This window comes from Phalacrocorax carbo, chromosome 9, assembly GCF_963921805.1.
Source record: "Phalacrocorax carbo chromosome 9, bPhaCar2.1, whole genome shotgun sequence".
Taxonomy (NCBI): Eukaryota; Metazoa; Chordata; class Aves; order Suliformes; family Phalacrocoracidae; genus Phalacrocorax; species Phalacrocorax carbo.
The window spans coordinates 22,376,608-22,404,089 of record NC_087521.1 but is presented as its reverse complement, the minus strand read 5'-3'; the positions used below and the strand labels follow the sequence as shown (position 1 = coordinate 22,404,089).

Here is a 27,482-nt window from a genome sequence, read left to right as displayed (position 1 = left end):
AAAATACAATTTACTTGCAATCATTTGCCTAATTCACATGCAACTGGTTTATATTAATAAAAGGAAACTGCATTTAGAAACAGCTTGGTTAGCCTTGAACCGCAGCAGTGGTGCTGGACAGCTGAAGCTACACTGGTTAATATAATTTGTGTTAATTTAGGGAAATGTGGTTAGATAAGTATTGAAGACTTCAGAGACTTTCCACAAAGAAAATATTTATCTATTCAGTAGCCTCAGTACTGCACTCATCTACATTAAACATTTCATCTGTTAACCCCATATTCTTCAAAGCAGAGCAGTCAGCAGAAAATACTTGGGAACACAAAAAACATAAAAAGATAAATTAGTAACTAGCAAATAATACAAGATTACAGTAGTAACCAAAGTATTCTCCCGCACTATTTCAAGCTAGAATACTGAACTCTTAAACAATTCCCACATTTCAGCACTGATACAGAACTGCAATACATAAAGTATATAAGCAGGGGGAAAAGCTGCTTTGCAAGAGGTAGAAAAGGTTTTATAAAAATCTTTAGGCACAATGCTTTGCAATCTTTTAAAAGCCTTCAGAATGTTACAAAGTAATAACGACCATTATACATGTATTTGTACCAGTCTGTTTATTTTTACCCTTTGGAATAAAAGTATATTTCATGCACTCTCATATAATCTTTTGTCTTCGATACTGTTTAAAGACTATTTTTCTCCTATATCGTATGTGATTACAGAAGTTTTACAGGCTCTCAGGAAGTCTTGTCACCAGGAGTTATACAGCAAAACTGATGCACCATTACTTAACATTTTTTCAAGAGGAGCAAGGGAATGCAAACACTGTTTGCGCATGTTCGTGTACCAAAGAACGCAGAAAGACACACTAAAAATCCATAAAAATATTATTTTGGTTTACTCTTGCCTCAATCAAGAAGTGAATGCTTTTAGAAGTGAACTTTTTTTTTTAACCACAATTTCCACAAATGTATGCTTTACAGTACAGTGGCTATACTCAAATTTTCACAATATCCAGAAATCAAAATACCAAGATCACTACATTTAGCATGAGCTAACAGATATTCACAAGTAAATCTTAGTGTCAGTTCAAAAAGATGCCTTCTTTGAGCTGAAGTACATAAGGCTTTTCTGGTAACAAGTTCTTCTCAAATATTTGCTTTATTACTGTCAGAGCATCTTTTTTCGCTCATTTTACTTCTTGTCTTGGTCTTTTTCTGCATCCAGAAGCGCTGAACGGATTCCTAGCTTCTTCAGCTCTTCTACAAGATCTCCATTCTGATGCATCTGGAGGAGTATATCACAGCCGCCAACAAATTCACCATTGAGGTATACTTGTGGGATGGTAGGCCAGTTAGAGTAGTTTTTTATTCCTGCATAAGAAAAGAAATAAAAGTATTAAAGGTTTTCTCCCCTCTCCAAACAGAATGATTTTTAAACAGAATTAATTGCTTCAGCCTGACAGAAGTACCAATATCTTCATTTCTTCCCTGTTGAGGCAAAAGTGTATCTGTATAACAGAAGCACTATCAGAAAAACTACGTTAAAGTTAGGTTTGTTTCTTATTCCAACCCAAAGATGTGGGTCAAAAGATACGGAGTCAGCTCCTATACAGACTTCAGACAAGAGCTGGAAAAATGTAGTGTCTCTTTTCCCACCCAGGAAACAAGCAAATGTGATTTTTCAACCAATTAAAGAAATAAGAAGTCTTGGAAAACATTGAGAACTGTTTACATTCCATTACCCTTTATATTCCCCAAAGGGACTTTAAAATATTTTAATGCTTTTACTGAATCCACAGTGTTACTTACTACTGCAATTTCAATTGCAAGATACACTTGCTCCTCTAGAAGCCTTATGACTTTCAAATTGCTTTATCTTTCATTGCCAGACCTTACAGCCCATGGGAGGGGCACAAGGGCTGAAGTCCCTTAGAAGTGCTCGTGAAACAAAAAAGAGCTCGACTCACAATTATGAAGTACAGAATTGAAGTTTAAAACTGTACTTCACAGAAGACAAATGTAAGACCATCCAAAAATATTGACTCATCAGCTAGTATAAACTGAACCCCAACTTGCACTTAAAGACATTGCACAAAAAATTATACAGAAGAGTCACTATATCTAATTTGCCACTTTTTAAATGACTCTTCACACAAAGCCATTATTTCTGTAGCAAAGGAAAGAGTTAAATTCTACATCTGTATGCTCTTATACGAAGTCCACTAGCACATTTTAATACGTTTTCAATATGCAATGCCTAGAATTTTTCTACCAAGGGCAAGAAAGCCCATAGAGCAAATTTAAGTGTAGAGACAACAGAGGTGCCTTTTCAGATCATCAATATCCATTCACCTTGGAAGTCAACCCTCTAAACAAGCATGTAAGAGCTTTAGCATAGGCTGTCAAAGTACTGAAAGCAAATATTAGACCTGTATAGCAGAAAACACAAGGGAATTTGCTTTCCCCTTAGAAAATATTTTAACCTCTAGAGGTTTAACCTGTAAAGTTAAACCCCAAAACATTTTGAGGTAAAAAAATAACCATATCAGCAAATTACCCCTACTTTATTGGAACTTAAAACACTTCCTTTTTAATAAATATGCTTAAGTGCATAAATATGCAATGGGATTACAATTTTAATGCATAAAAATTAAAAAGAGCTAATAATTTCCCTTAGTCAAATACCAGCATGTTTTAAAAAAAATCCACTAAAATAATAGTAATCCAGAAAAAAAATTTGTTGTGACAAAGTGTTCCAAACCATGAAGTACAACGTCAGATTTTATTTTGACTTACAATTTTGTGCATGGACAACCAATGCTTCAAAAGTCCAGAATAGCAAGTTTAGCATATAAATCAAGGCCAAAGGTGAACCCATACCCATCTAACCCAGTCTCCAACCATCACCACCTGTAATATTTTCCTTAGCATTTCATTAAAACCCCTCAAATGTTCAGATCCAGTTTGCAGAAATTAGTAGTTTTGATGTGATCTTGTGTTTAGCTGTACTTTTTCTTAAACACCCCTTGGCCTTTGAGCACTCAAAAGTGGTCTGTCCTAAAAATCTTTTAACTCACAATAGTTGCAATAAAAAAAACTGAGTCCCAACACCAAGGCACACTCAAGGACAACCCGACTCAAAGGAGCCACGGCAGATTGGAATTAGGGTTTGTTTTTGTTAAGAAAGCTGAACACGAATTGAGAACCAAGGGCTCTGCATAATAAACCTACTGCCAGTAAGCATTCCATGTTAATATTTACACTTATTATTATCTCACAGACGTATTTTCTTCAAGGACCCAACTGCACATCCAAACAAGCACTGATAGTACTTTCAAGGATCAGTTCTTCAACTTCAGATAAAAATATGAATTCAATCAAGCTCGGATGCTTTAAATGCTGCATTTCTTTGACTGGGCAAGCTGCTTTAAATGCCTGCAGGCACGAGGATTAAACAGATTACAAACTGAACACCTCCTGAAGCAGCTAGCCAGCTCCTACCTTGGTGGAGCAGTTACTGACACTGTTTCAGTAGTGTTGAAACAAGCTGGCCTGGGCTACGCTTGCTGCACTCGGATGTGTTTCTGTGATGAATCCTCTGGCAGTACAGACACCCCAAGGGATCTCCTTCACCTGCCTGCAGGTTAACACTGCCCACCGTGCTTCAGAAGCTGCAGCTTCTTCTTTGAGCCACTGTTTGCTTTGTAAAACCACACTCCACAGATGAGGTTTACCGTTTGACAGCTGAGCTAGCACACTTTAAGGTAACTGTGAAACCAGAACAGTGAAAGGGGTACCTAGCGCCCTCCCACCCCACCTCCCCTAGTCCAGTTACCAATTCTCGGCCTCTCTCTTGCCAGCATTAGCACTAATGAATGATGGGCCATATCAAAGAACTGACTCAAGCAACTGCTCTCACTCCTGCCACACTTCCTCCAGAAAAGCAACACAGTTTCACAGAGATCACTGGTACCGGTGCAAGCACGACTGAGGGAAGGCTAGCCCAAGGGTGCGGGGAAGGATCAAGTCCACCCTGTTGGCAGCATCCCATGCTCAGGTAATGTGAAGCAACAATGAAAATAATCCGAGGGTGAACTACCACAACAGTTCAAGCCAGTTTAAATCACCACTTTCCCAGTACATAATCCCAAGCTCATCTCTCACCTTAGCGACCTGAACCAGCCTAATGCTATCCATCAGCTGAGTGCAGGACCCCTTCTAGAAGAGCCAACTTAGAGAAACTTGAATTGCCATGGAGTCCGAGACAGCCAAGGTCTCTTAAACCAGCTTTAATAAGGAAAGATTTGTGTCAGGGAAGCATATCCTCAACTCAAGTTCAGATAAATCACATGAAGTACTAACAACTATTTAGTTTCACAGATTTGAGTGTGCTTTTAGATGAAGAGGCAAGCAGGGGAGTTTTTTTTGGTTTTACAGCTTGCCATATTTTAGTACAAGCAAGTTTCAGCAGCTGAACTATAACAACCTGAAAATAAGGTGTTTCAATAATTACAGGGAAGAAACCAACCAGCATTTCAAAGATGCCTGAACCACCAACTCTACAACAGCCTCTCTTACTACAAATGGTATAAGCATCCATATACTCAAACACTTAACCTATGTTCAGCTGAATACAAAGCTGGTGACCAGCTCACATACAGTAATCTCCTTGGAGATCAGCCTTTAGTTGAACAGATGTATTAGAACTTTCACAGCTAAAGGCTCAGCAGCCCCTCGCTAACCCCACATACACACAGTGCAGATTATGTTCACAGAGTGGGTTTAGGAAAGCGTCACATTCTGCATATCTAACTTTTCAGCACCTGAGGCCAGCTCCAGGAGACTAAGCAGGCCTTCAGGCAGCCACTGCTGAATCACACTTGGCAACCTACAGAGCTTCAGCTTCCAGCAGCCCTGCCCTCTCCACTGTCAGAGACTGCCATCCACAGAAGCAGGCATGTACTGGCAGTAGGTCATACAGCTGAAGCAATAGGACTGCCCACCGGCCTTGAAAGCAGCAGTGTCATTCCCCAACTCTTCATGTCAAGGCTCCATCCCTGGTGCTGGCTCTGGCGCTCACCTCGCAGTACAAGCCAGTTCAACTCGCACGCCCACTGATCCAGTTAATAAATCGAGCTGGCTTTCCATGCAGTCGGACAAGTGCCAAAGCTTGTGCATGGAAGGGCACAGAACGACTTCTTTAAGCACCTGAGAACCAGCAGGATATTGTGCAAGTGTACACCCTGTTACTGCATTCACCACGGCTTAGCCACACAGTCCGGATCAAACCACGAATTTCAGTTTAAAGCTCAGGTAGCCAGAAGGGTAGTAACCTCTCGGATCACCTAGCACAAGCCAGAGTTCGTGTGAAGGAAACATTTGCTCTGCTCAGAAGGGAGATGTTCCTGATACTTAGTTAAGAAAATACTATATATGCACATGGTCAAGGCCCAGAGATTATAACTGACAAACACATTGCCTGTTCAAGGGCTCACAAAAGCCCTCCCAACCAAAACTGAAATGCTGGTGGTTTGATTTCAAGGTTTTTAGTCCTTTTTAGTTTGAATTTGTTCGAGTAAACCTTAAGTTTAATAAATTTAGATGTTTAAATAAAGTTTAAAAAACTACCATGATTTGCTCACCTGCCAAAGTCAGTAGATTTACTTGAACAAAACCAACATTCATTAAAAAAAAGTCATCACACCCGAATTCCAGTATTTAAGTTTTTATACCATACCAACTATTATACCCGCTGAGCTGAAAAGCAAGCGAGGATTGGAAAAATCAGCCTCTCAGCTAAAAGTGAATGAAAAACCTAATTATTCAGATGATACAAAAAACACGGGAGAAGGAAGTCACCTGATACATGCCAGCACACAGATTTAAAGCACATATTTTGTGTATTCTGGACAAGAACTGTAATGTCACGTACCTGCAAGACTAATTACTACGTACTTTTTTTGTTGTTGTTGTTTTAAAACTTTCTCAAATAGTGTCATAAAACCTTAACAGTCAGCCATGCACACTGAAGAGGAAAAGAAGGAAGAAAAGCATTAGGAGAACTGAGTATTAGCCTTCTACAATTAGCAAGAAACCTTATACAGAACAGCTCCTACTACTCGAGCAGCGATGGTGAAACTATTACTAAATATTTCTTGTGCAAACGATTAGCATAATCTTGCACTTAATCAAAAGAACCCAGCCGGCAGCGCCAGCAGGGGATGCGGTGGGGTACGTCTAAGCCCGTTCATGTTGTTTCACCATACTGTTCACAGGGAACAAATAAATCGGACTAGCTAATGAAGTATTTTGGGGGTCTTTAAACGGAGCTTCGTGTCTCTTAACTAGGCGAGGGAGCGTGGCACGGAAAGCCGACCTCCAGGAGCCCCGCCGCAAGCCCAGCCGCACTCCGCCGGGAACTCCCGCCCTGCTGGGCGCAGCGCCGGTTACACAGACCCGCCGGGGGCGCCCAGGCCAAGCAGCTCCGCGGCGCATCTCCGTGACACAGGCCCCCGAGCCCCCGGCGCAGGCCCGCTGACAACGCAACAGGCAGAGCCCGGGGAAGCGAGCACGGCCGCCTTACGCCCGCCGAGAGCAGGCGGGGGGCTGCCGCTCCGCGGGCAGGCGCGGGTGCTCCCGCAGCCCCGAGGCCGCCCCGGCCTCCCGGCCCACTTACAGCCTCCCCAGGGCCTTCCCGACCGGGTCACCGGTACCCCGGCGATCGGGATCTGCCCCGCCGCGGCGGCGGTTCGCGAAGAGAAGCCCCGGGCGGCGCCCAGCGGTGACCCCCGGCCCGGCCCGGCGCTGACCTTGGCGGAGGTCGGGGTCCTGCAGGACGTCGTGGGCGCGGTAGTCCTCCACTCCGTGCAGGCGCAGGATCTGCACGACGGCGTTGCTGAAGCCGCAGAGCGGCTGCGCCGGGCTGCCCTTCATGAACACCACCACCGGGTGCGCCCGCACCAGCCGCTCCACCGCCTCCCGCGACCCGGAGCCGCCGCCGCTGCCGTCCTCGGCCCCGCCGCGCTCCCCGGCGCCTGCCTGGCTCAGCAGCCGCCCGGCCCGGCCCCGCGCGGCGGCGGCACCGGCACGGGCAGCACCGGCCCCCAGGCGCCAGGCCGCGCGCCCCGCGCCGCTCATCGCGCACCGCCCGCGCCCGCCACCGGCCCCAGACAGCGCCGGCCGCCTACGGGCGGGGAGCGGGGCGGGCCACGGGGAAGCGGCTCCTCCGTATAGGCGTGGCCGCCCGCCAATCAGCACCGGCAGCCAGTAGCGTGAAGGGACAATGAGCCTTGTCCCACCCAGCCACCCGGAGGGTCCCGTGCTTTGTAGAAGGCGCAGCGCCGCTGCGGTTGCATTGGGAGAAGTGCCTGTCAATCCAACGTGATTGAGTTAATCCCCGCCCGCCCCGCGGACGCGATTGGTCAGGTTTCCCCGGTGCGGGGGTTTTGCTCGGGAAGCCTCGCGGGTGCGCGATGAGCGTATAGATCCTTCCGCTTCCGGGTAACGGCTGGCGGGGGGACCCGGCGTGCTTCAGCCGTCCTCTGCCCGGCCGGCGGCTCCGCGGGAAGGGAGGGCAGCGCAGCCCTGTGCCCAGCCGCTCCCTTCGGCCGGGCCCCGGCGCTTTCCCGAGTGGAGCCGCAGGGCGGTGCGCTGGGGGACGCGCCGGCCCCTTGGCGGTGCGGGCGGGGGCCGGGGCGGGAGCCGAGCAGTGCTGCTGGCGAATGGAGCGCGGGGAGAGCGGGGCTGCCCGGGGCGGCGGGGGGAGGCGCTCCGCCCGGGGCGGGGGCTGCCCGTGCCGAGCCGAGCTCCGCGGCGGCGCAGCGCGGACGGGCGCGTGCGAGGCGCGGGGCAGAAGCGTGCGTGCCCGCCTGCGTCCGCTCGCCGGGACGGAGGCGGCGGTTTGTGCCCCCGAGAAACCAGCCGTTCTGCGCGTGCCCTGGTTTTAGCGCCAGGCGAGGAGAGCCGAGTGACCGGTGGCTTTGTGCGGGCTGGCCCGTCGCCGGAGCGGCTGGCGGGGCCGGCAGCAAGGCGGGGGGCTGGCAGCGGGGGCGGGCGGGCCGGCCCTGCGCCCGGGGGTACCGGCGACCCGCGGAGCGGCCGGGTGCGCGGCCAGCCGCGCCTGGGCGGGCGCCGCCGCCTTAGCGAGAGCTCGGAGCGGAGCGCGGAGGTCTCCTGCGGCCAGGCCCGTGCGGTAAGTAGAAGAAAGTGCTGAAAAGGCTTCCTCTGTTCTAAAGCCGGAACCTCGCACAAGTGACAAATCAGAGCGTGTTTCCGAGTGCTGCGGCTCCGGCATTTGGACTTTTGCTGTGCTAATGGCCATCCGTGTCACTTCCAGTGGTACGGAAAAGGCCTTTTTCCCACCCAGTTCAGCTCGTGATAGTTTTACAAAGAAGGCCAGCGTGTCTTATGCATTCAGAAGATTGTTTTCTAGTTCTTGATTTCTTTTGGAATCCAGATGACACTTGAGTGACAGCTCGGTTTTCATTTTCTGTGAAACCACAGTCGGGCTTTGCTCCTGTTGCCTTTTATTTAAGTTTAATTAGAACAAATTGCAAAGGGAATTGGCAAACTTGCAGTTTACCGTCCTGGGTGAATAGCTTATGAAAAGAAAAGGGTTACTGCAGTATTCGAAAGTATGTGTATTTATGAAGTACTTTCTATTAATGAAAAGGTGAAGTTCATGTATTGTTGATGAACGCTGTGTGTTTTATGTGTCAGTATGTTCTGTTTTCAACAGAACATCAGAAGCCAGGCACAGTCATGCTGACCAAGAGACACAAAAGTTATTGTTTTCTGTGGTTTATATGTTATGATTAATATGGTGCAAGGTTGTGCAATATGAAAAAAATAGTATCCAGTTCATGCTAGATAAAATTTCAGTAAGTTCTGCAGAGCAATGTGTTTTTCTATTTGTTGAACCGGTACGATACACAGAGACGGAGGCTTAGCCGGTGCTAAATGTAATAGCCCAACTGGTCTGTTTTGTCACTTTTAATCTAGCAGAAAGACTCCTGTCACTTTAAGATCCTGGGGAGTTAGAGGGGAATTAAATTAAAATTGAGTAAAAAGAAAGATCTTTCTATTCTTAAAAGCAGCTAAATGTCGTCTTCTAAAAAAAAACGCTGGGTTATAAATGGAACTTCCTAGTAGTTGCCTTCCTTGATCCTTCTAGCTATTTCTCCAAGGAGACGGTTCATTAGAAATTATAAATTAAATAGGACATCAACCGAAGTGTAATAAAGCCTTGTGAGGATAAGCTGCTTCCAGAATAACGTAACCCCTGTTGTAGTTTAATCCTCTGTAGTCCAAGAGATGCCCTTGGTTGTTGGTACTCTGGGCATACCAGGCTTGCAGAGAGAGCACCTGCGTGAGGAAGCCGAGGCATGCCTGTAAGAGTCACAGCAGCAACATGCGCAATATTCCTCCAACAGCTACAATTCTGTTGTCACGGAGATAATGACTTATCCCATGTCATTATTGATCTATCAACAGTAAGAGCAATTTTGCAGTTTGATATTGTTTAGTAAATAGAGTAACATCTGCTGAACACTGAAAAACTGCTATACATGTTAGAAGCCTTCCCTGAAGTCTGTGTACTAGGTTAATAGAAGTGCCTGAATTTATAATTACTCACGGTAGTTTTGTGAGATTGGCCTGTGAGATAAGCTTAAGATTAACAGAATGCTTTTTAATAAAATATTTAGTATGGTCAAATGCTATTGGATTATGTAATATGCAGCACTCTCTTAGTGGATAAACCCTTTTCCTACTGGTAAGACTTAGAGCAACTAGCCCATGTATACTCTAGAATCAAGTAGATAATCATTTGTTATCTGGTCCAGTCTTCTATCAGTCTAAGTGAAACTTCTTGTATTTTCCAGATAATGATTTAAATCATCTGTTCAGAAGAAATATTAATGGGACTCCCATAAGACTCCTGACACTTTGCTGATGTTCCTGTTAGAAGACCTATCACCTCATTTTGAAGGCAGCAGTGAAAGCGCCAGTATTCAAACAACAGGACTTAGATGCTCACAGTTAGTCACAAATTGCATTACTTCCAGGCATTCCGCTGCTGAACGGAATTACTAGGTATGCATTGGTAGTTTGAGGTTCTTACACAGTGCACAAGAAGGCAGACATCTAAGAATGATACTGTCAGCAGAAAGTTGTTTTTAAAAAGGGGAGGGCTAAATTAGCTGGTGGGAAAGATCAGAAGAAAAGTCTCATTTCAGCTTATCAGAACAGGACACCTCTTTGTGCCCCAGTCAGATATCTGTGTGCCTTTCTGACTTGTGATAGCGCTTGAAAATGAAGTCCCTAATTGTGCCTTAACAATTGAGCTCTACTTAAGTGGTTTATTTTCCCTTTAAGCTTTTTAGTGGGATGGCTTGAGCTCCAGTTGTTCTGCATGCCAGGTAAATAATTTCAGCATGCCATCAAGGCAACATCTGGCAGCATCAACATATCCTCAGTTTCGATAGCATTAAGAATGCTTAAAATGTACCTACCGTTCTGGACTGCACAGTTAAACTTTGTGTAGGATGCCTAAATTGTGAACACTGAAGAAATGTCTGTGAAAAGATCCTGGTTATTTTGAAGATGTGCTAGTCTGAAAAGGTTGTGCAACAAGCAGCAGAAATGTAGAAGTGCTAGGGGGGGTTTTACTGGTATAGAAGCTCAGGTCCCGTGGGAGGTTGATGCTTTGAAATCTGAACTATATCTAACCTCCTGTTCTGGATCTGACTTGGAGATCTGTAAGCAAGTCTGTTTCTGAACTAGATGGGTAGTTAAATAATATTTATAGATTTACAGCGTATTCCCAAGTGGGTGTTTCTGTTGGCTTTATAATACAACAGTCCATTTCATAAATGACAGAGGTGAAGCATACATACAAAATTATGTAAGGTTGGTTTAACTGATGGGTGATCCACATGATTGAAGGCAGTTGTTTGACTTAGATTGTGTCAGGATGCCTTTGGCAGAGGTCATTCTAATAATCAAAGGAAAAGTGTCTGAGCCCCACATCTAACAAACATAATAGAAGATCATGTTCAAGCTTGAATGCGGGCCTTTAAGTAAGATGCTCTTTAGACTTCAGGCTTGCTTCTTAATGACACTGACCTCAATATGTGCCTCTTTGTAGTAACACTCTGCTTTGTGACTTGTGAAGCTGTCCTGGGACAAGGACCCTCTAGTATGGCCTTTGTAATAGAGGAGTAGAATTATTCCTTGGGATAAGTAAGCTTCTTGAAACTATTCTGCCTGACTAGAGTCTGTTGGACCCTTGGGCGTTATTTGCAGATGGTAGTGGTGCTTGAGTCTTTCACTGTTACAGAGGAAGCATAATCTTATATACATCTGACTTATGAGAAATGTTACCTCTAATGACAACACCTCTTGCCTCTTCACCCAGGAATTAGGAATGCCAAAATCTTTCATGGGTCTGAGAAAAGACTGGGCAAACTCAAGAAAGTAAAATTGGTCTGCTAAATACAAAGATGTTGTTGGATTGAGTTTTGAGCCATAGAAAACTAGGGACTGGCATTATAACTATGTGCATGTCCTGTTCTTTGCTTCCTGCACATTCACTTTTGACCAGAGTTGCAGAAACTGGGTCCTGAGTTTCTGATTTAACTTGGTATGGTAATTTGTACAAATTGTAATTTACTTAAAATGCTGGAAGTGTCTTCTGGTCTTTCATAATTGTGGGGGAAATCCGAGGGCACTCTCTGCCTTTAAGATTCTTGTGCCCCAGTTAAATTCTACTGGCATACTCCGGGTGTAGCTACGATGGCAGGAGTGTTTTTGTTGGCCTTAGCTTGTTTTAAGAACGTGCTGCTGCAGTGAGGCAAGAAAAGCTCCCATGAGCATGTATTTCGTGTCCACGAGGGGGCTCTGACAGCTCTGGTCTGGTGGTTGGTGATCCCCGAGTGACGCGTGTCACTAAAATGGCAGGCTCTAGTAGCTGAATGCTTGTTGCCTCTGAGAGTGACTACATCTGTCCCCATTCAGCACTTTCAAATTCCCTATTTCTTCTATGTGAAATTTAAAAAAAAAAAAGGTAGAGCAAGGTACTTTCCTGTCTCATTTTGACAAATGCATCTCATGTAACAAAAACTTGCCTCACCTTCAATAAATAGCACTGGCCATTTGACGTCTGTGGCAGAAGACAGATAGCGCCAAGTGTGTGTTATCACACACGAGTTTCAACTGTATGAGAGATTTCTCCAAGTAAAAATTCAAGAGTTTTGCACACATCAGTGTATTTGTAAAGTAGATGGAATTGTTACGGATAATCTTAATTATATATTTTTAAAAATCTTAATATTTTTTAAACTTGTTACTACAGTATTTCAATAAAGATTTTACTTTTTTCATCACTCATCCTTTAGTCTTTCAGTTTTTTCCAGGAATGTGTGTGCACATTTTAACAAGTTTGTATGTTCTCATGATGTTCCTTTGAAAAGGAAGTATAGTCTAGCCAGTGTTGTGACCCTAAATCACATGAATTGCTGTTGCTTAATTGTTCCTTGACAAATCTTATTAAAGTAATTCTGGGAAGCTTGGAAGCTTTTTGTTAAAACATTAGTCTTCAGCTGCTAGTGTTATCCGTGTAACTTTATATTAGCTGTAGTATAAACAAGGTCTTATTACTGTAAAAATGTTGAGGGTAATTCTCAGCTATATACTGCATGCTCATGGAAGTGCAGAAGTGATACGTTAAAGCAGGGATGAAGAAAAGCTTAAGTGAGTCACCAGACTAAAATTAATCACTGCAGTCAGTGATATTTGTTGTAAAAAGATGTTCCTAGTCTCACTATTGTATAAAGTGTTGTGCAGAGTCGAATGACCCTCATCTCACTCGCATACATCTTTTCATATGGATTGAAGCTTTCAAGTTTTTATGCCAATTAGAGTTGTTTTGACTAAGATTTCCTACGGGGGTTGTGTAGTGGCTTATGCTCTGCTAAAGAGAACTTGAATTTGGATGAGGCAAATGTAAAGTGTGATGCCTCTCAGAAGACAGCTGTGGTGTGGAATCTGAGGGCTTGAAACTACTGAGAACTGACCTTTGACAGGAAAGTGCATGGAAATCTGCCCATGTTTGGCTGTGGTATGAGGTTTGCAAACTCTTATTTGTATACGTACAAACCAAATTGAGCTAAAAATCTGGAGTGTTTTTCCTTGCTGGATGTGATACTGTCCCTGTATTTCTGCATTTTTGTGGTCTGGGCTAGAATCTGTTTCCAGTTATGAAAGCAAGGAATGGGTGTACAAAGGTGTGGGAAGCTGGGACTCAGACAGGTGGAGGGGAACTGTACTTACCTAATGCAGATAGCTCCGTGAGCTGCTCCTAGAGGTGGATGGGACAGCGTCATCTTTCCAGGCCTGTTCCAGTCATTGTCTCTCCCTTCAGAGTGTGGAGATTCTCAGACCAGATGTGTAACCTAACAAGGGACACTGGGAGTATGGAGGGGAGGGAGAAACAGACTGACAAGGAACATGGATAAGGATGTAGCAACTAGGTCTAATGGCACAGAGGCAGAAACTGCTAAGGCAGCACTGGATAAAATTAAGAATAGAAGAGTTCTGGGTAAAATAAATGAATTGGGCTCTGCCATGAACAAGATGCAGTGGGATAGGACTGAAAGGGCTACTGGTGAGTGGCACTTGCAAAATAGGCTTTCCCAAGAGTATAGAAATGAAATCTCAAAGCTTTTAGGTGAGAATCTAGCGGCAGCATGTCTCAGACTTCTGTGGCACTGGTCACCTCAGTGACCACCCTATGGGGATGAACAACCACCTTGTGATCTTTCAGTCACTCCCCGCACAAATTAGGAAAGTCACGTTCTGATCCAAGATGGTTTGTGCAAGGATCGATGTGACTTTGCATTGTGAAGATTTTTGTTAATTGACTTCTAAGGAAATAAGCATGGATGCAGGTTGTTAAAGGAATGCTCTTAAAGTTGCGAAGTTGGATACTCGAGAAATGTTAGATTTAGGCAGAACAACTTTTGAAAGCATGTGCATGCGAGGTCAAACCAAGATTTTCATTTTGAGGTGATATCTGTTTCCACAGAAGTCCTGCATTTTCAATGCATAGACGTTGGTTTTCTCAGTGCGGCCTGAGGTTCAAACAAAGGAAGGCTGTTTGCAGGCGGACAGTATCAAAGCCTTTGATAAGCCCTCCTTAGATAGACCTTGTTTCAATCTCTACTATGGAAGGAAACCTGGAAAATTGTTTAAAGCACAGTCCTCAACAGTGCTCACTGCTGGTGTTTCTCTTTGAGTGTTCGTGCTGATGTAGTTCAAAGGCTGACTTGGAAAAGTTCTCGGCCTTTGCAGTTGTAGTTAGAATCAATAAAGCGGAGAGTATGAAGTTTGAAAATAGAAAGTATTGCAAAAGCTGTTGTGAAAAGGTAGGTGTCTTAAACTGGGTTTCTGAAATCAATGGATACTTTGAACTTGCTGTATTTTAAATCCTTTTCTGCTAACCACATATATTGGTGTTGCAGGTAAATTGTGAGCTCCTATATGTTAAGCTCTCTGAAAAAGTGTCGTGGTTCAGCCTCTGATGGCCACCTAAACCCCACGCAGCTGCTCGCTCACTCCCCCCACCCCTGTGGGACAGGGGCGAGAATCGGAAGAGCAAAAGCAAACAAAAAACTTGTGGGTTGAGATAAGAATAGTTTAATAATTAAATTAAAATAATAATGACAATAATAATGATTATTATAATAGTGAAGATAATATAATAAAAAGGAAAATGGAAAAAAACAAAACCACAAACAATACAACTGCTTACCACCTGCTGACCGACGCTGCTGGTCACTGAGCCGTGATTGCTGCCCTCGCCCAGCCAGCCCCTCCCAGTTAACATACTGGGTATGACGTTACATGATATGGAATATCCCTTTGGCCAGTTTGAATCAGCTCCCTCAGCTGTGCCCCCTCCCCTCCTGGCTTCTTGTGCACCCGGCAGAGCATGGGAAGCTGGAAATGTCCTGGGCTAGTACAAGCACTACCCAGCAACAACCAAAACATCGGTGTGTTATCAACATTGTTTTCATACTAAGTCCAAAGCACAGCACTGTGCCAGCTGCAGTGAGGAAAATGAACTGTATCCCAGCTAAAACCACGACAAAAAGTGTCCATGATGGTGGTAGGAATATTTTGGAATGCTTGGTTTTCATAGGATTTTTTTATGTGATGTGAAGAAAACTATACCCAAAGTACTAACAAAAACTTTACATGGGCGAGGAGGATTGTGTTGTGTGTTGGCATACTTGCATTTGTAATATACAGACTGAAAGCTCAAGAACAGACTCAAAAGTATCTCTTATGAGAGGTAAAAATACATGTTCTTAAAGGGGAGGCCAGAAACTTGAGGTTTTAGATCTATACATTTTACTTATTTAAAAAATCCAAACAAGGTGGGGGCAGACACCCAACCACTTGTAAACCCAAAAATATCAATACAAAGATGAGAGAAGTTTGCAGGTTTGGGGGGTTTTGATATTCTAAAGTGTATTTTCTGTCCTTTTCTGAATTATGAAAACCTGTATGTCTTGAAAATCTGACTGTGCTAGAACAGGTGAACTAATTGAGAGAGCACTGCCAAATGCCCCATATAAATACTGTGATTGTCTTGATTCTGACTGTTCACACGCAGTGCTTTTAATGCTTATAACCGCATGATACAAACATACAGGTTTGGGGGTGGTTACTAACCATGCACTTCTGAAGCGCAAGCAGTTCTCACAAAATAGACAGCTTCTCCATAAATACGAGTGTATGCACCTTTCCTAAATTTGCATTAAAATAATTGCATGGAAGCTCTCTCTAGTTTTAATGCTTACCTTTAAGTTAATTTCTTGCAGTTCAGCAATTGAAGTTTCAGTGCTGCAGTGCTCTAAACTCTTCCTCTGAAGTTCGGAGAGTTCAGAGCTCCTCTGAGATCGCTCAGCAGCCTCCTTGGACATAGCTAGCGACTCGCGGGGTAAAGCACTCGTACTGCAAAGTTGTTGGGCTTGTACAAAGGCCTGTTGTATAATCAACTTGACCTCATTTAAAAAAAAAATTACACCCTGTGAAAAAAAGCCTGGGAAAAAGCTCTGAGTTTTAGAACAAACACTTTTCTTGTGACATTGGGGCATAGATCAGTCTGAATCATCCTTGGACTCCCTTCCCCATCAGTAAGCCCTTTTGCTCTTTGTCCAGAGATTTGTTCGGATACTAGTTTTCAGTTGCTGCTGTCCTGGGAAGCAGGAGGACACAAAGGTACATCCTAGCAGCTGCTTTCTGTCACTGTACTTTATTTTGAGACACTTGATCAGAGGAAGCTGATCTGCACTCTGTTGTAGTTTCATGCTAGACTACAGTGGCAAATGATTTAAGGTCTGTGTGCCATGGAAGGAGGAAAGTAAAACTAGACTTCTCCTAGAACTATAGTCTTTTAAACAGTGGTATAGGAGAGTTGTTTTGTGTAGGATATGTCTCCTATGCATTAAAAGACTAGATGCAAAGAAATAAATTGTTTCACAAAGCTGGCATACCTAGAAGCAGGAAGACTAGATAGAGGAAAGTGTAGCTCCAAACTACAGAGTCTCAGGGAAATCAAAATAGCAAAACTGCTGTTGTGGTGTCAAGGGAAGCAAGGAGAGCCACACGTAGTCATATGTGATTAGTTTTAGTAATAGAAACTTCATGGAATGTTATATTTCAACAGTTGTTTCTGCTGTTTTTTCAGAGGACTCCAGAGAACATTTTTTTTAACCAGCTTATGGCATCTCCTTCTGTAACTTTAGGGGAAAAAAAATGGAGAGGAACAAGGAGAAAACCCAATCCACACTGCAGAAGCAGAAGTCAACATACCCCTTCCCTTGTATGCTTTCTGGTACAGCTAGGTTGTTGCTGCTCCAGAACATCTAGTCTTTATTTTTTTTTAAGCACATCCAGACTCCCTAGCAAACTGTGTGTCTGTCTGCAGTTGGAGATCTCTGGGTGCTGCTGTAGTACAGCCATTAAACTTTTTTTGGTCCACAGAGGGTTCACAGCATAAATCATAATTGCATAAAATCTGAGACTTCTTCAGCTGCTGTCTTAAATATGAAAATGCCGCTTATATATAGGATTCTTGAGAAACCTAATTAATATTCATGTATTTCTTTAAAAAAAGGTTGATGGGTATTATTTTTCCAGTTTAAATAGAGTATAAAACACATCCAAATAGAGAATATCTTTCATTTCAACAGGTGGAAGATATTTGGGCTTGTCTTTATACCTGTACCAGTTTACCATGGATGTCAAGTTTTTAATTTACTTTAATATTAATCAAATTCTCATAGATGAAGAACATGAAGATTTACAGGTAAGTAATGTTTTCTGGTTTTAATATACCAGCTATAATTCACTTGATTTTTAGCCCATCTTTCTCGTTTGTACGCTTGCAGAGGATTCAGGAGTGGTGTGTGCTCTCTAAGTGCAGTGCTCCAAACCACACAAGCCTCAGCAGTCCCACCGCCTTATCTCATCTGGAGGGAGTCACGTTGTATGAGCAAGCTTCTCAATTTCTATTTACAAGTGGAGAAACAATTATCTTTTTTTTTTCTTCCCGCTCCTCTTTTCTCAAAGATACTTTTATACTCTCCTCCTGTCCGCAGTCTCCTCCTACTTCCATGTTCACTTATCTTCCTAACTTAAATAGGTGACTGAGGACCGTAAAGACACTTAGGAAAAGAGAGCTATGCAGAACAATGCCCTTTAAAATATATTGTAAAGAAGATAGCTGAAAGCAGGGGAGATCTCTCAAAGAAAGTAAATCCAATCTTTTGTTCTAGTTGCAAAATGTAGACAAGTTAAAAACTGTATTTCCTGCATAGCTGCTAACCTTGCTGATGCCTAAATGTTACACACAAATTGCAGGAAAAAAAACCCCAACAACCCCAAACTCAAGTCACCTTGGGGGATGAGGGGCCAGGAGAGCACATAGCCTGCTAGTGAGGATGCTCCTCAGGGCAAGGAAAGTTGTGTCTCGGGGTTCTGCTCCTACCCCATCTGTGCCTCTGACTTGGTCTATGTTCAGTTGTTCTCTGGCTGACACTTTTGCTTGAAGAATATTTTTTTTTTTAAATGAAATAATTATATTGGCGTGCAGATGTATAGTCCAGTACGCAGTTCCATATAGAAACAGTATTTTAAAAAGCTTCCTCTTAATAAAGCCAATATAAGGACTTTCAGTACTGCAGATGCATCAGGAAAACTGCACCATTGTAGCCAAGTGTACAACAACCTTTTCCTATTTTCTGTTCACTAGCTGTGAGGTGATATTGTCTCCAAAGTTTGTGTCTGCTCCCTTTACCAGCTTCTAACACCCCTAGTGTATTATTTGGGCATTGAGTGTTTCTTCCTAAATTTAGGGAGAAAAGAAAAGCTTTCTGAGTGCTCAGACTGTTGAAGGTGTGTAGGCGCCAGAGTAAGAACAAGAGCAGAGCATGTGAGAACCTGCAAAGAAAATAGGTAGAAGAAATAATGATGCTTGGGAAAGGGAGAGTTGCTGGTTTGCTCTTGAGACAAATTGTTTGATATCAACATGGAAGTTGACTGTTATTTATGAATGTTTTGATAATGCTGGAGGACTCCAGTATCATCAGCGACAACTGTTCCTTTAGAGCATATTTTCCAAATAATATGGTGTGATTCAAGGCAAGTGTTGTTTGCATGAAGAATCCTGATATCTAGTATATGTGATGTACAAAGCAGTCCGTTTTTCTCATAAGTAAATGGAGCGGTGCCTCAGCTGGTTTATACTGGCGTAACTTTCTTTGAATTCAGTGGACGTACATCAGTTTTTGTCCGCTAACCTTGTTCCCACATCCTTTTCACTGTTAGGCTTGCTTCTGTCCGTTACAGAAGCTGCAGAGATCTGAGGCATCTTTGGGAGAATCGTGCACCTAACAGAAAACTTGAAAGAAATGTCCTCTGTTCCTAATTGCATATGCTTACTGCGGTTCTGGGAGTGCCCCTGGGAGTGATATTGGGAGTACTAAGTCCAGCTGTAAATACCTTACGTGCTGAAGGCTCTTATTCTCAGAAGGATATGAGGGTGTAAAGGATTTGGTTTACAACAATTGATTTAATGGATGTTGTTAAACCTTTGTGTATTTAAGATTGTGCAAACTTCATTTTGACTGCATCATCTTCTGTGATATTTGTTAACTTCTAGTTTGAGATAAAATTCCAAATTTAAAAGCTAATGAATAAGGGGCACCAAGTATCACTTTCCTTCTGTTTACATAGAAGCATACTGGCACAGAAAAATGCCAAAATCAATTGATTCGGAATCTGTCTTGTAGACTCTGCTTAAATTTCAAGTGTCCTTGGAGTGTTAAAATGTCCAAGTCTGCCCATGAGTTGAAACTTGGGCAAATAGTAAGTGCTTAACTAAGAGAGAGTATTTGGGCCATGGGTGGCAGAACTGATACAAGGTCCCGCTTTCCTGCAGAGGCAGTCAGTCTGCACCCAGATGTGGAGCCTAATTTGGCAGAAGATAAACTTCAAAATATGCAGCAGGGAGAATGTGAAATGCCAGGTTAAGTCCAAATGATCTCCACATTAATACAGGGCAGGAAGTTAGCCTGGTTGACTGGTGTGATCCTTGCCCTAGCGCTCCTGAAGATAGGCTGTTTTGACGTTAACATTTAGAGTTTATGGCTCTTCATTCCTCACCGACTGAGGAGAGAGTTCTGTAGCAACTCCTACCACCACCCACGGAAGCTCTCTGTCAAGCAATATGCAACTTCTAGTAGCTATAAAACAACACCAAAAAAAAACCTAACCCCAAAACCCTGAGAAGCCCCAATGCTGAAACCTGTCATGCCAAAGACACATGTCACTGGTATGCTGCACACAAATGTTACTCTGCCAGCAAATGCTGTTCCTCCCACCCCAAGACTGCCATGTGACTCATTATATGAATAACAATTTTACATTGCTGTACCCAAGCAAACATAAAGGGAAACATCTTAGTATCTTGTAATACTTGTTTGTCATCAGTTATGAGCATAATAAATGAGCATGTTATGCTAATAAGAGAGAGCAGCTACTCTGTAACATTATTAGTACTTCTCTGTTGCCCTTAAGATGTCACACAGGTCCTCCTGTGGAGTAAACCATGCCAACGCCATTCTCACTTTTGCAGTATTTGATGCTTTCCACCCAGTCTCTTGGGTATTCTGCTCATCAGAGGAAATGACTGAGAATGCTGCATATTCACTGAAAAATACTCGTGTTTTGGTTTAGAGGCTGAGCCAACTGCTTCTAAAAATACATTCCTTTCTTCCAAGGAGAGAGAGCTAGAGCTGTTGCTCTCTCCTTTTCAGAAGCTCCTCCACCCTTCCAGGCTGCTTGCAGCCATCCTAACCTCTCCTTTGTTGTGTAGGTGTGGTGTGTAGGCAGCTTTTTATTGTTTGGGTAATGCACTGAATGCTCATTTACTTAACGTTTCCTGTTTGCCTGTGTACATTGGTTTTTCTAATTCAGCATGTACAAAGCTGTTTGAGGTAGTAAAATCAGAGCCATGAAAGCCTCTGCACAGGGAAATGCAGAAGAGGATCTTAATGCAAGCAATTTTTAGGTACACTCATGCATTGTCCAACACCAGCAAACCTTCTGAATACAAAGGGCTGTTTTTATTTTGGACTTAAAAGATCTAGGTATACAAAGTAATTTCTTAAGGGGTGGTTTCATAAGGAATTGATTGCTGCCGGTGAGGGTTGCTCATGTGCTTGCTGTGATGACTGAGTCAGTTTTCCCAGTCCAAATTCGCAGATAAGATTTTCTGTTCTCTAATCTACCTATTCTAGACACGTTCCTTTGGAGTCCAACCCTTTTGGGTTGTGTCTAGTTCCTCACACTATACCAAAGGTCATTAAGAGAAAATCAGCTCTGAATTACTGTGGGGCAAGCGCACTTGCATAGGCGTGGATTACATTTTACACACTGGTGCTATAAACTTTACTCCAAGTAAGCAGTCTGTCAAAACCATGCTAGTGAATAAATTATATTTTCCAAGCTAGGTGATAGGCTTGTCCACAAGCAGAGGGGGATTACAAGCATTCAGTTTCCCTCTCAGTGACAACTTAAAAGGTCACAGTCACCCCAAATTGTGCCACTGAGCATTCATAGCTTCAAGGTCAGAACCAGCTATAAAAGTACACTCCTCACCATTAAGTTCTAACAAAATTTCCATTTACCACTGCTGGTGAGGGACGGTGATTTCTGATGGTTTGGGAGCAATTTAAATAGAGAGCTATTCCAAGTAAGACTGTGTTGGCACATGGATGGCAGATTGTCTTGAATACCTGGCCGTGGGCAGAAGTGAGCCCCATGAAGGCTCCCCTGGCTGATGCAGCTAGATGACACTCTTGATGTGGGCCAGCCTACCCTACCCGGCGACAGAGAGTGGAGAGCTGTTGTCCCCCGCCTCTCGCAGACTGCGGGAGCTCACCCTCGCGCTGCTTCTGAACTACACGTCTCGAAGCACTTGGCCACAGCACTGTTTCGTGTGGTCAGAGACTTACCGCAAATGGCCTGGTTTTCTGCTCATTAGGCAAATGAACTGCACAAGTTCCCAGCAGCAGAGGGCAGCAACATAACCTCTGCCAAAGAGTGTTTTTGTGCCTTATGAAATACTGACAAACTTCACATGCTCATCCGGGTTGTTTACGTTATATTATAGTTCAAATATGAAGTAGTTGTTCGTTGTTTCCCCCTTCCCGCCCTATGGCTCAATGCACTGGCTTTCATGTGATTGTAACTTTCTGATGCTGCAGATGGAGCAGAAAATGTTGACGATTCTGGTTTCTCTTGCTGGGCTACGGAACCGACGCTGTGGCTGGCAACGCACCACCACTGCGCTCCTTTGGTTTCTAACTCATTTTTCTGGAATAACCTGAGCATATGCTGTAGAGTTTTTGCTTGGATAGTTACAGAGGAAAGAATCACCTGAATCAGATAACAACGGAAAGAGGTTTTGTTTCCTAAATTCTTGTTTGTTTTCCACATGTCAGTTACAACACTCCATGTATCTGTGTGAATTCCTGTTCGTACTAACTGCAGTGACCTGGAGCTGTTTGATTCACCTATAACTGCTGAAATGCAGGCTGCATTCTTGCTTTCTAGGCATTCAACAGAAACATTAGGAAACTTGCCTACTTGTTGGCACGGGTCGCCGGGGCTACCGGCTCGTGCAAAGATCGCCCGTGGTTTGCCGCACATCTCCTGGCGTTCGGTGACTCTCACAGCTCCAGGTTCCCCCAAAACGTGATATCGTGAGACATTCAGATTCTTCTCTTCCAGTGCGTTTTACCCTGCTAGAAATAGCACTGCCGGTGCTCACCTGGTGTCCGCGGCCGCCCGCCGCCGCTCAAGGGCGGCCTGCGGCGGGTCGGGCCGCCCCGCCGGCCGTGCCAGCCTGGGCCCCGGCCAGGGTCGGGGCCTGCCGGGGCGCCTGCCCGCTGCCCTCACGGCGCTCCCCTCAGCGGGGCTCCCCGCAGGGCGGGACGGCGGCGCCGGCCGCGGCCCGCGTTACATAACGCCGCCCGCCGGGCCGGGCCGTGGCGGCGGGGGCGGGCCCTCCGCGCAGCCCCCGGAGTGGCGGGGCCGGGGCCGGGGCTGGTGCCGGGCGGCCCCGCCGAGAGTGGGTGAGCGCCCAAGCGAGTGAACGGCCGCAGCGCGGCCCCTCGGGCTGCCCGCGGGGGAACGGCGGCGGCGGGTGCCGCGGCGGTGAGTGGGGCGCCGGCCGGCGGGAAGGGGCCTGCGGCGCTGCTGGGGGCGCTGCTCGGGCCCTGCTGCCGGTGACGGGGAGCGGGGGCGGGGGGTGAATAACGGGGCGGCGGCGGCGCCCTGGGACTGCGGCGTCCCGTCCCGTCCCGCTGGGGCAGGAGGGCGGCGCAGCTCTCGCCTCCCCTCGCCTCAGTGACAGCCCGCCGGCGCCCAGACCCGCCTCCTGTTGCTCGGCGCTGCCCCAGCCCCGGCCCGCGCCGCTCCGTCCGCGGGATCGGCGCGGCGGGGTGAAGCGCCGCCCGGCCCCCGCTCGGCCCCGCCGCCTGGCCGCCGCGCCTCGGCTCTCCCCGAGCTGCCGCCCCGGTGCCGTCCCCGCCGCCCAGGTTTGTGGAGCCGCCGCGCCGTGTAACGGGTACGGCCGGAGCCGCGGAGCCGGCGCGGAGGCAGGGCTTATCCTTGCCACGGGAGCTCCCGGGGTACTGCCGATACGTACAGTAACGTAGCTGCCGTAATTGCGACATACGTCCCTAAATAACATTAAGCTAAACGGGTAAAAGCTTTTATCTACCTTCTCTTTTGAAAACTCGCATCTGTGAATGCGTCCACCTGAACTGCGTTCTGCAACTTTTCCTTCCCAGATGTCAGGCTCTTGCCACAGCCGGCTGCTCAGCGTTACTGTCAAATTTCTTCACCGCTTGGTTCCCACCGGCGGGACTCCAACCACAGTTTGCAAGCTCCGTGTTTCGGTTCTCCTTACCCAGCCTCTCTTCCCTTCAAATCTATTCAATGTATCGTAGCTCGGCTCTGACTCCCCTTAAGCAGGTCTGACCTTGCCTCCCTTTTTCTTCATGAACAGTTAGAAATGTTCTCCGTTTTCCTATGATAAGAGCCACTACCCTTGTTTTTAGACACTGTACAGCATCTGTATGTAAACACCCCCAGCCCAACCTGTAGTAAGGCTTCTGTTTCTCATACGCGTGTTTCAGCCATCTCTTTTATTCCCAATTTCTTATTGTTTTGACCTGTGTGAATTTAGATCTTTATCGAGGAAAACTGTTCATAGAAATAGTTCTACTCAAATAGGCTAACAGACTGAAATATACAGGAGTTATGGATGTATATGATGATTAATTGTGAAAATGGTGGTCGCAAGACACTGCTTTCTTTTGCAAGTTCATCAGAGCAGGATGCCTGCCTTCTTGGCCTTAAATCTAAGCCTGGCTGTCTTTATCATTAATGAAAAACAATATCGCCGTGCTACTCTTACCAGCTCCTTGCTGCCACTTTTGGATGTTACTTTTAAGCCCTTGGCATGCTGCATGCCATTTGAAAATCTTTGTACACAGTGGTTGTTTTCTGGGGAAAGAATTTAAAAAATCCAACAAAACTTTAAAAGCTGATTGGTTGCCTTCAAGTATTTTCCTTCTTTTTCTAAAAGTGTCTCAAATCTGTGGGTTGCTGAAATGCACAGCAGCTTGGCACAATCTCTGTGGTTGCCAAGTGTGTGAGCCAGTTGGATCTCAAGGAAATGTAACTGCCTGCAACTAGTCCCGTGGTGACTTTTATTTCAACAACAAGCAAACATCTTTTGGTGAGTCACAGCAACATTGTTCCCTACAAACTAGCTGTCAGGAAGTAGAGTCTGACAAAGCTGATAGGCTCCCTGTAAAAACAGCTTTTCCCTACACCCAGTGCTGTTTTCATGTTCTTCATCAATGATCAGACCCAGAGTCCTCTCAAATCCCCAACGAAGGCAGAATTAGCTACCGTTCAGGGTGCCCTGCCGTGGTGCTTGCCTCTATTCTTGTATTCCTTCTTCTGATAGTTCCAGTTCTTTCCTTCAGTCCTGTATTTCACTGCTCCTCCTTTCCCTCCATCTTGGTCAAGACTTCTGCTGTGCTTCCAAGACTGTTCCTGGTGCCTGTGTCGTCCGTGTCGCCTTTGTGCACTGACCTCAATGAAGAGTGTCTAGCTTTTCCTCTTTTTTTCCTGTGCCCCACCAGTTATCTGTGGCTCCCAAATCATCCTGAAAATCTCTGTGTACACTTGTGGGTGCTCAGCCTCAAAATGTGGCTGTACCTGCATCCACATCTTTTTAAGAGCAATGCCACTGCCTGAAGGGATGCTCCAAACCCAGCACCTGCATTGCAGCTTCAAAAAGATAACTAGCCTTCATCTTTTAGCATAGCTTCTGTTGGAAACAAGGTTTATGCCGTCCTTTAATATGTGTATGCACATGCACCTGGATATTTGCCCTTTAAATAATATTTTATTTCCATTTCCTAGTTTCAACCAAGTATGAAGTAAGAAGAACAGCTCCAAGGTAATTAAGTTCTTGCAAATTTTGTAGAAACAGAACAACAGGATAAAGCAAGTCTAGAGTCAGACACTTGCTGATTTTCTCCAGTCTTTAGCTTAGTGACAGAGTGATACATTCATATGTGACTGCCTCCATTTGGTAATAAGATATTTGGTGTAAATGAAGTTGTAAAGAGAAAAGGAGAAGGATTTTCTGGGTGAATGTCCCTGGACTGGCATCTCCCTCAGAACTTCGAAGAAGATAAATAACTCTGATTTGATGCATCACATTTTGAATGTGGAAACAGAAAATCTTAGTAAAGTTCAGTGTAAACATTTAATGAACCAAGAACACAGTTCTGTAGGAGATCTGATTTCCTGAGTTGTGCTAGTCACAAAGCACTTTGTTTTTACTTTGCTGCATCTCCAGGGCACAGATCCTGCCTTTGTTCTGCCGGGCACACATTTGTGCAAGTACATCAAGTACAGAAGAGCTATGATCTCAGATAGTGTTTTTAGATCTATTTTATTTTGACAAAATTGGCCAACAGTTTCAAGACTTAATGAATGTTATCCTATAAGCATAATTCTCTCGAAAACAAGCAGAAGTGATGATCGCTCATGATGGTGCAGAAAAATGTATTCCTTGATGCAGCTGGTAGGGCAAATCCCAGATCATTTGTAGCAATGACAAATACTGGATTTTTGTTTAGTTTGTTTGTTTTTTGATCTGTTAGTCTGTGTCAACTGTAGATGGGATTTCATGGCACAGCTACAGCCTGTCCTGGCAGGCTTGTTCTGGGATAGCTCTTCTATACAGGTACGATGGTGTCTTTAGAAAGGGTCTCTTTACAACTTCATTATACATGTCCACTTAAGGACTGCGGGTGAAGTTTGAATTCTGGCAATTCAGGCATGTGAAAGGAAAAAGCTACATGGTAACAGGAAAACTTCTTGAGCTCCAGGAATATTAACAGAGAGAGTAACTGCCAAGGGAATTTTTAACCTGGCACGGTTACATGGAGACAAAGGTATTCAGGCACCTGAAATCAACAGGAATAAACACCAGGTTCCGAAATACCTCTTTGAGTCTGGCTAAAAACCTCCCTACTGTTTTTGGAGTGTAGGCATCTGAATGGATGTGGAATACTTTTACTCTTTGAGGAAAATGATCTCAAGGTGACGCTTACCAATGGTCAGTAACGCCTCAGCTTTCTCAGGCTTCATTTGACAGCAATTTTGTGAAATTCAAAGATGCAAAGCAAGTATTCAGGGTCTTTTTTGATCATGCAGATCTGCTCTGTAAACAAGTGCATGGCAAGATTTGTGCCTTTAATATTGATTAAATAAAAGTACACTGAAATGAAATGAGAAGTATTAAAGGTATTTAAAGCTCAGTGCTTAAACTGTAAAACTCAGCCTGATACTGATTAGTGATAGACTCCAAACTGCACATCTTTGAATTTTGCTAAAGTTTTGGTCTGAAATGTAATTCCACTGCCTGTAGCTGATATTGGCATATATATTTAGGAAGGTAGAATTTTTTTGTAACAATTCTTCCATGACCAGCTGCAGTATTGTCAGCATCAATTTAAATACAATTTTGACTTTTTTTTGAAAATTTACTTTTCTTGTTTGTTCTCTAGTGTTTGACTGTTTAGGACATAACAGTCAGAGTTTTAAATAAATAGAGTCTTTTTAAATGAAAGTGGAGATCTTTGCATAAGGACCTCTCCTTACACACTCTTCTCCAGAGCTGGACCTTCAAGTTGGTCCTTGCCTTCCAGAAGAATTGATGACTGCCACATCCTGGCTTGCGACCGGATGAAGCCAGGGCAAGCAGTAAATGTGCTGCCTGTTAGACATTGCTGTTGGATTCACTGCTTCATATACTCAAAGTAGCGTGAACTGTTGCTTATCATGGTATGCCCCTGTATTGCCAATAAAGTGAATCACAAGATGGTACTGCCTGTGTTACAACAAAATGATTCACAGAGTTGTGAGCCCTGGGGTATTTAACTTCAGCTATCTGAAGTGGGCTCATCTCAATGTTAAGACAAAGATGACAAAAAACCCCATCTGACAGGGAAGAGCATTCTCATTGATGCCACATGTCAGGTTAATAAGCAATCTTTAATGTCTCTGTCTGTCTGTGCCCATGGCTTAATTGTATTTCAAGGAAAAATGCATTGATTTTAAAGATGTGGACTCATTTGTCTCTCTTTGGTAGAACTGACTTTTCATGTCTCTTGGTACAAGCATCTTTTCTATGCTACACTTAAACAGAAGACACGGGCTTGATATGAAGTCCTTCATATCAAGGGATTCCAAGGGAATTTCTGCTGTGACTTTAGTAGGCAGAGGATTAAGTGGCAACCTCAGCCTTGG

At 44.5% G+C, this 27,482-nt stretch overlaps 2 protein-coding genes, 1 long non-coding RNA gene and 1 other non-coding gene across 16 annotated transcripts in view; 3 read left to right on the top strand and 1 right to left on the bottom strand.

The window, feature by feature from the left end:
• Positions 1–601: 601 nt before the first annotated feature.
• Positions 602–7,199, bottom strand: GLRX5 (glutaredoxin 5). The gene is made up of 2 exons (XM_064460697.1): positions 6,818–7,199; positions 602–1,379 (listed from the first exon to the last, which is right to left on the bottom strand). Exons 1-2 carry the CDS (start codon positions 7,143–7,145, stop codon positions 1,201–1,203), a joined length of 507 nt encoding a protein of 168 aa, XP_064316767.1. The 5' UTR covers positions 7,146–7,199; the 3' UTR covers positions 602–1,200.
• Positions 7,200–7,490: 291 nt separating this feature from the next.
• Positions 7,491–12,395, top strand: LOC135315030 (uncharacterized). The gene is made up of 2 exons (XR_010374470.1): positions 7,491–8,199; positions 9,890–12,395. It is a non-coding gene; the product is annotated as an uncharacterized LOC135315030 (long non-coding RNA).
• LOC135315089 (small Cajal body-specific RNA 13) lies at positions 9,304–9,576 on the top strand. Its single transcript, XR_010374541.1, has one exon. It is a non-coding gene; the product is annotated as a small Cajal body-specific RNA 13 (non-coding RNA).
• A 4,875-nt stretch (positions 12,396–17,270) lies between the features above and the next one.
• Positions 17,271–27,482, top strand: part of SYNE3 (spectrin repeat containing nuclear envelope family member 3) — a 79,511-nt gene continuing 69,299 nt past the window's right edge. For 7 of the 13 annotated variants that reach the window (XR_010374469.1, XR_010374467.1, XR_010374468.1 and 4 more), the window contains exon 1: positions 22,655–22,796. The gene's annotated coding sequence lies outside the window, so the exon portion shown is untranslated. Of the gene's footprint in view, positions 17,383–22,623; positions 22,797–22,881; positions 23,180–23,407; positions 24,388–27,482 lie in introns of those variants that run through there. The other 6 variants (XM_064460696.1, XM_064460695.1, XM_064460689.1 and 3 more) reach the window with 5 other exon arrangements.

Excerpts from the sequence above, each read along its gene's own strand:
- GLRX5 (XM_064460697.1), bottom strand. The coding sequence starts at position 7,145 with ATGAGCGGCGCGGGGCGCGCGGCCTGGCGCCTGGGGGCCGGTGCTGCC. Across the intron at positions 1,380-6,817 it reads GGACCCCGACCTCCGCCAAG|GAATAAAAAACTACTCTAAC; the intron begins GTCAGCGCCGGG and ends TTTCTTATGCAG.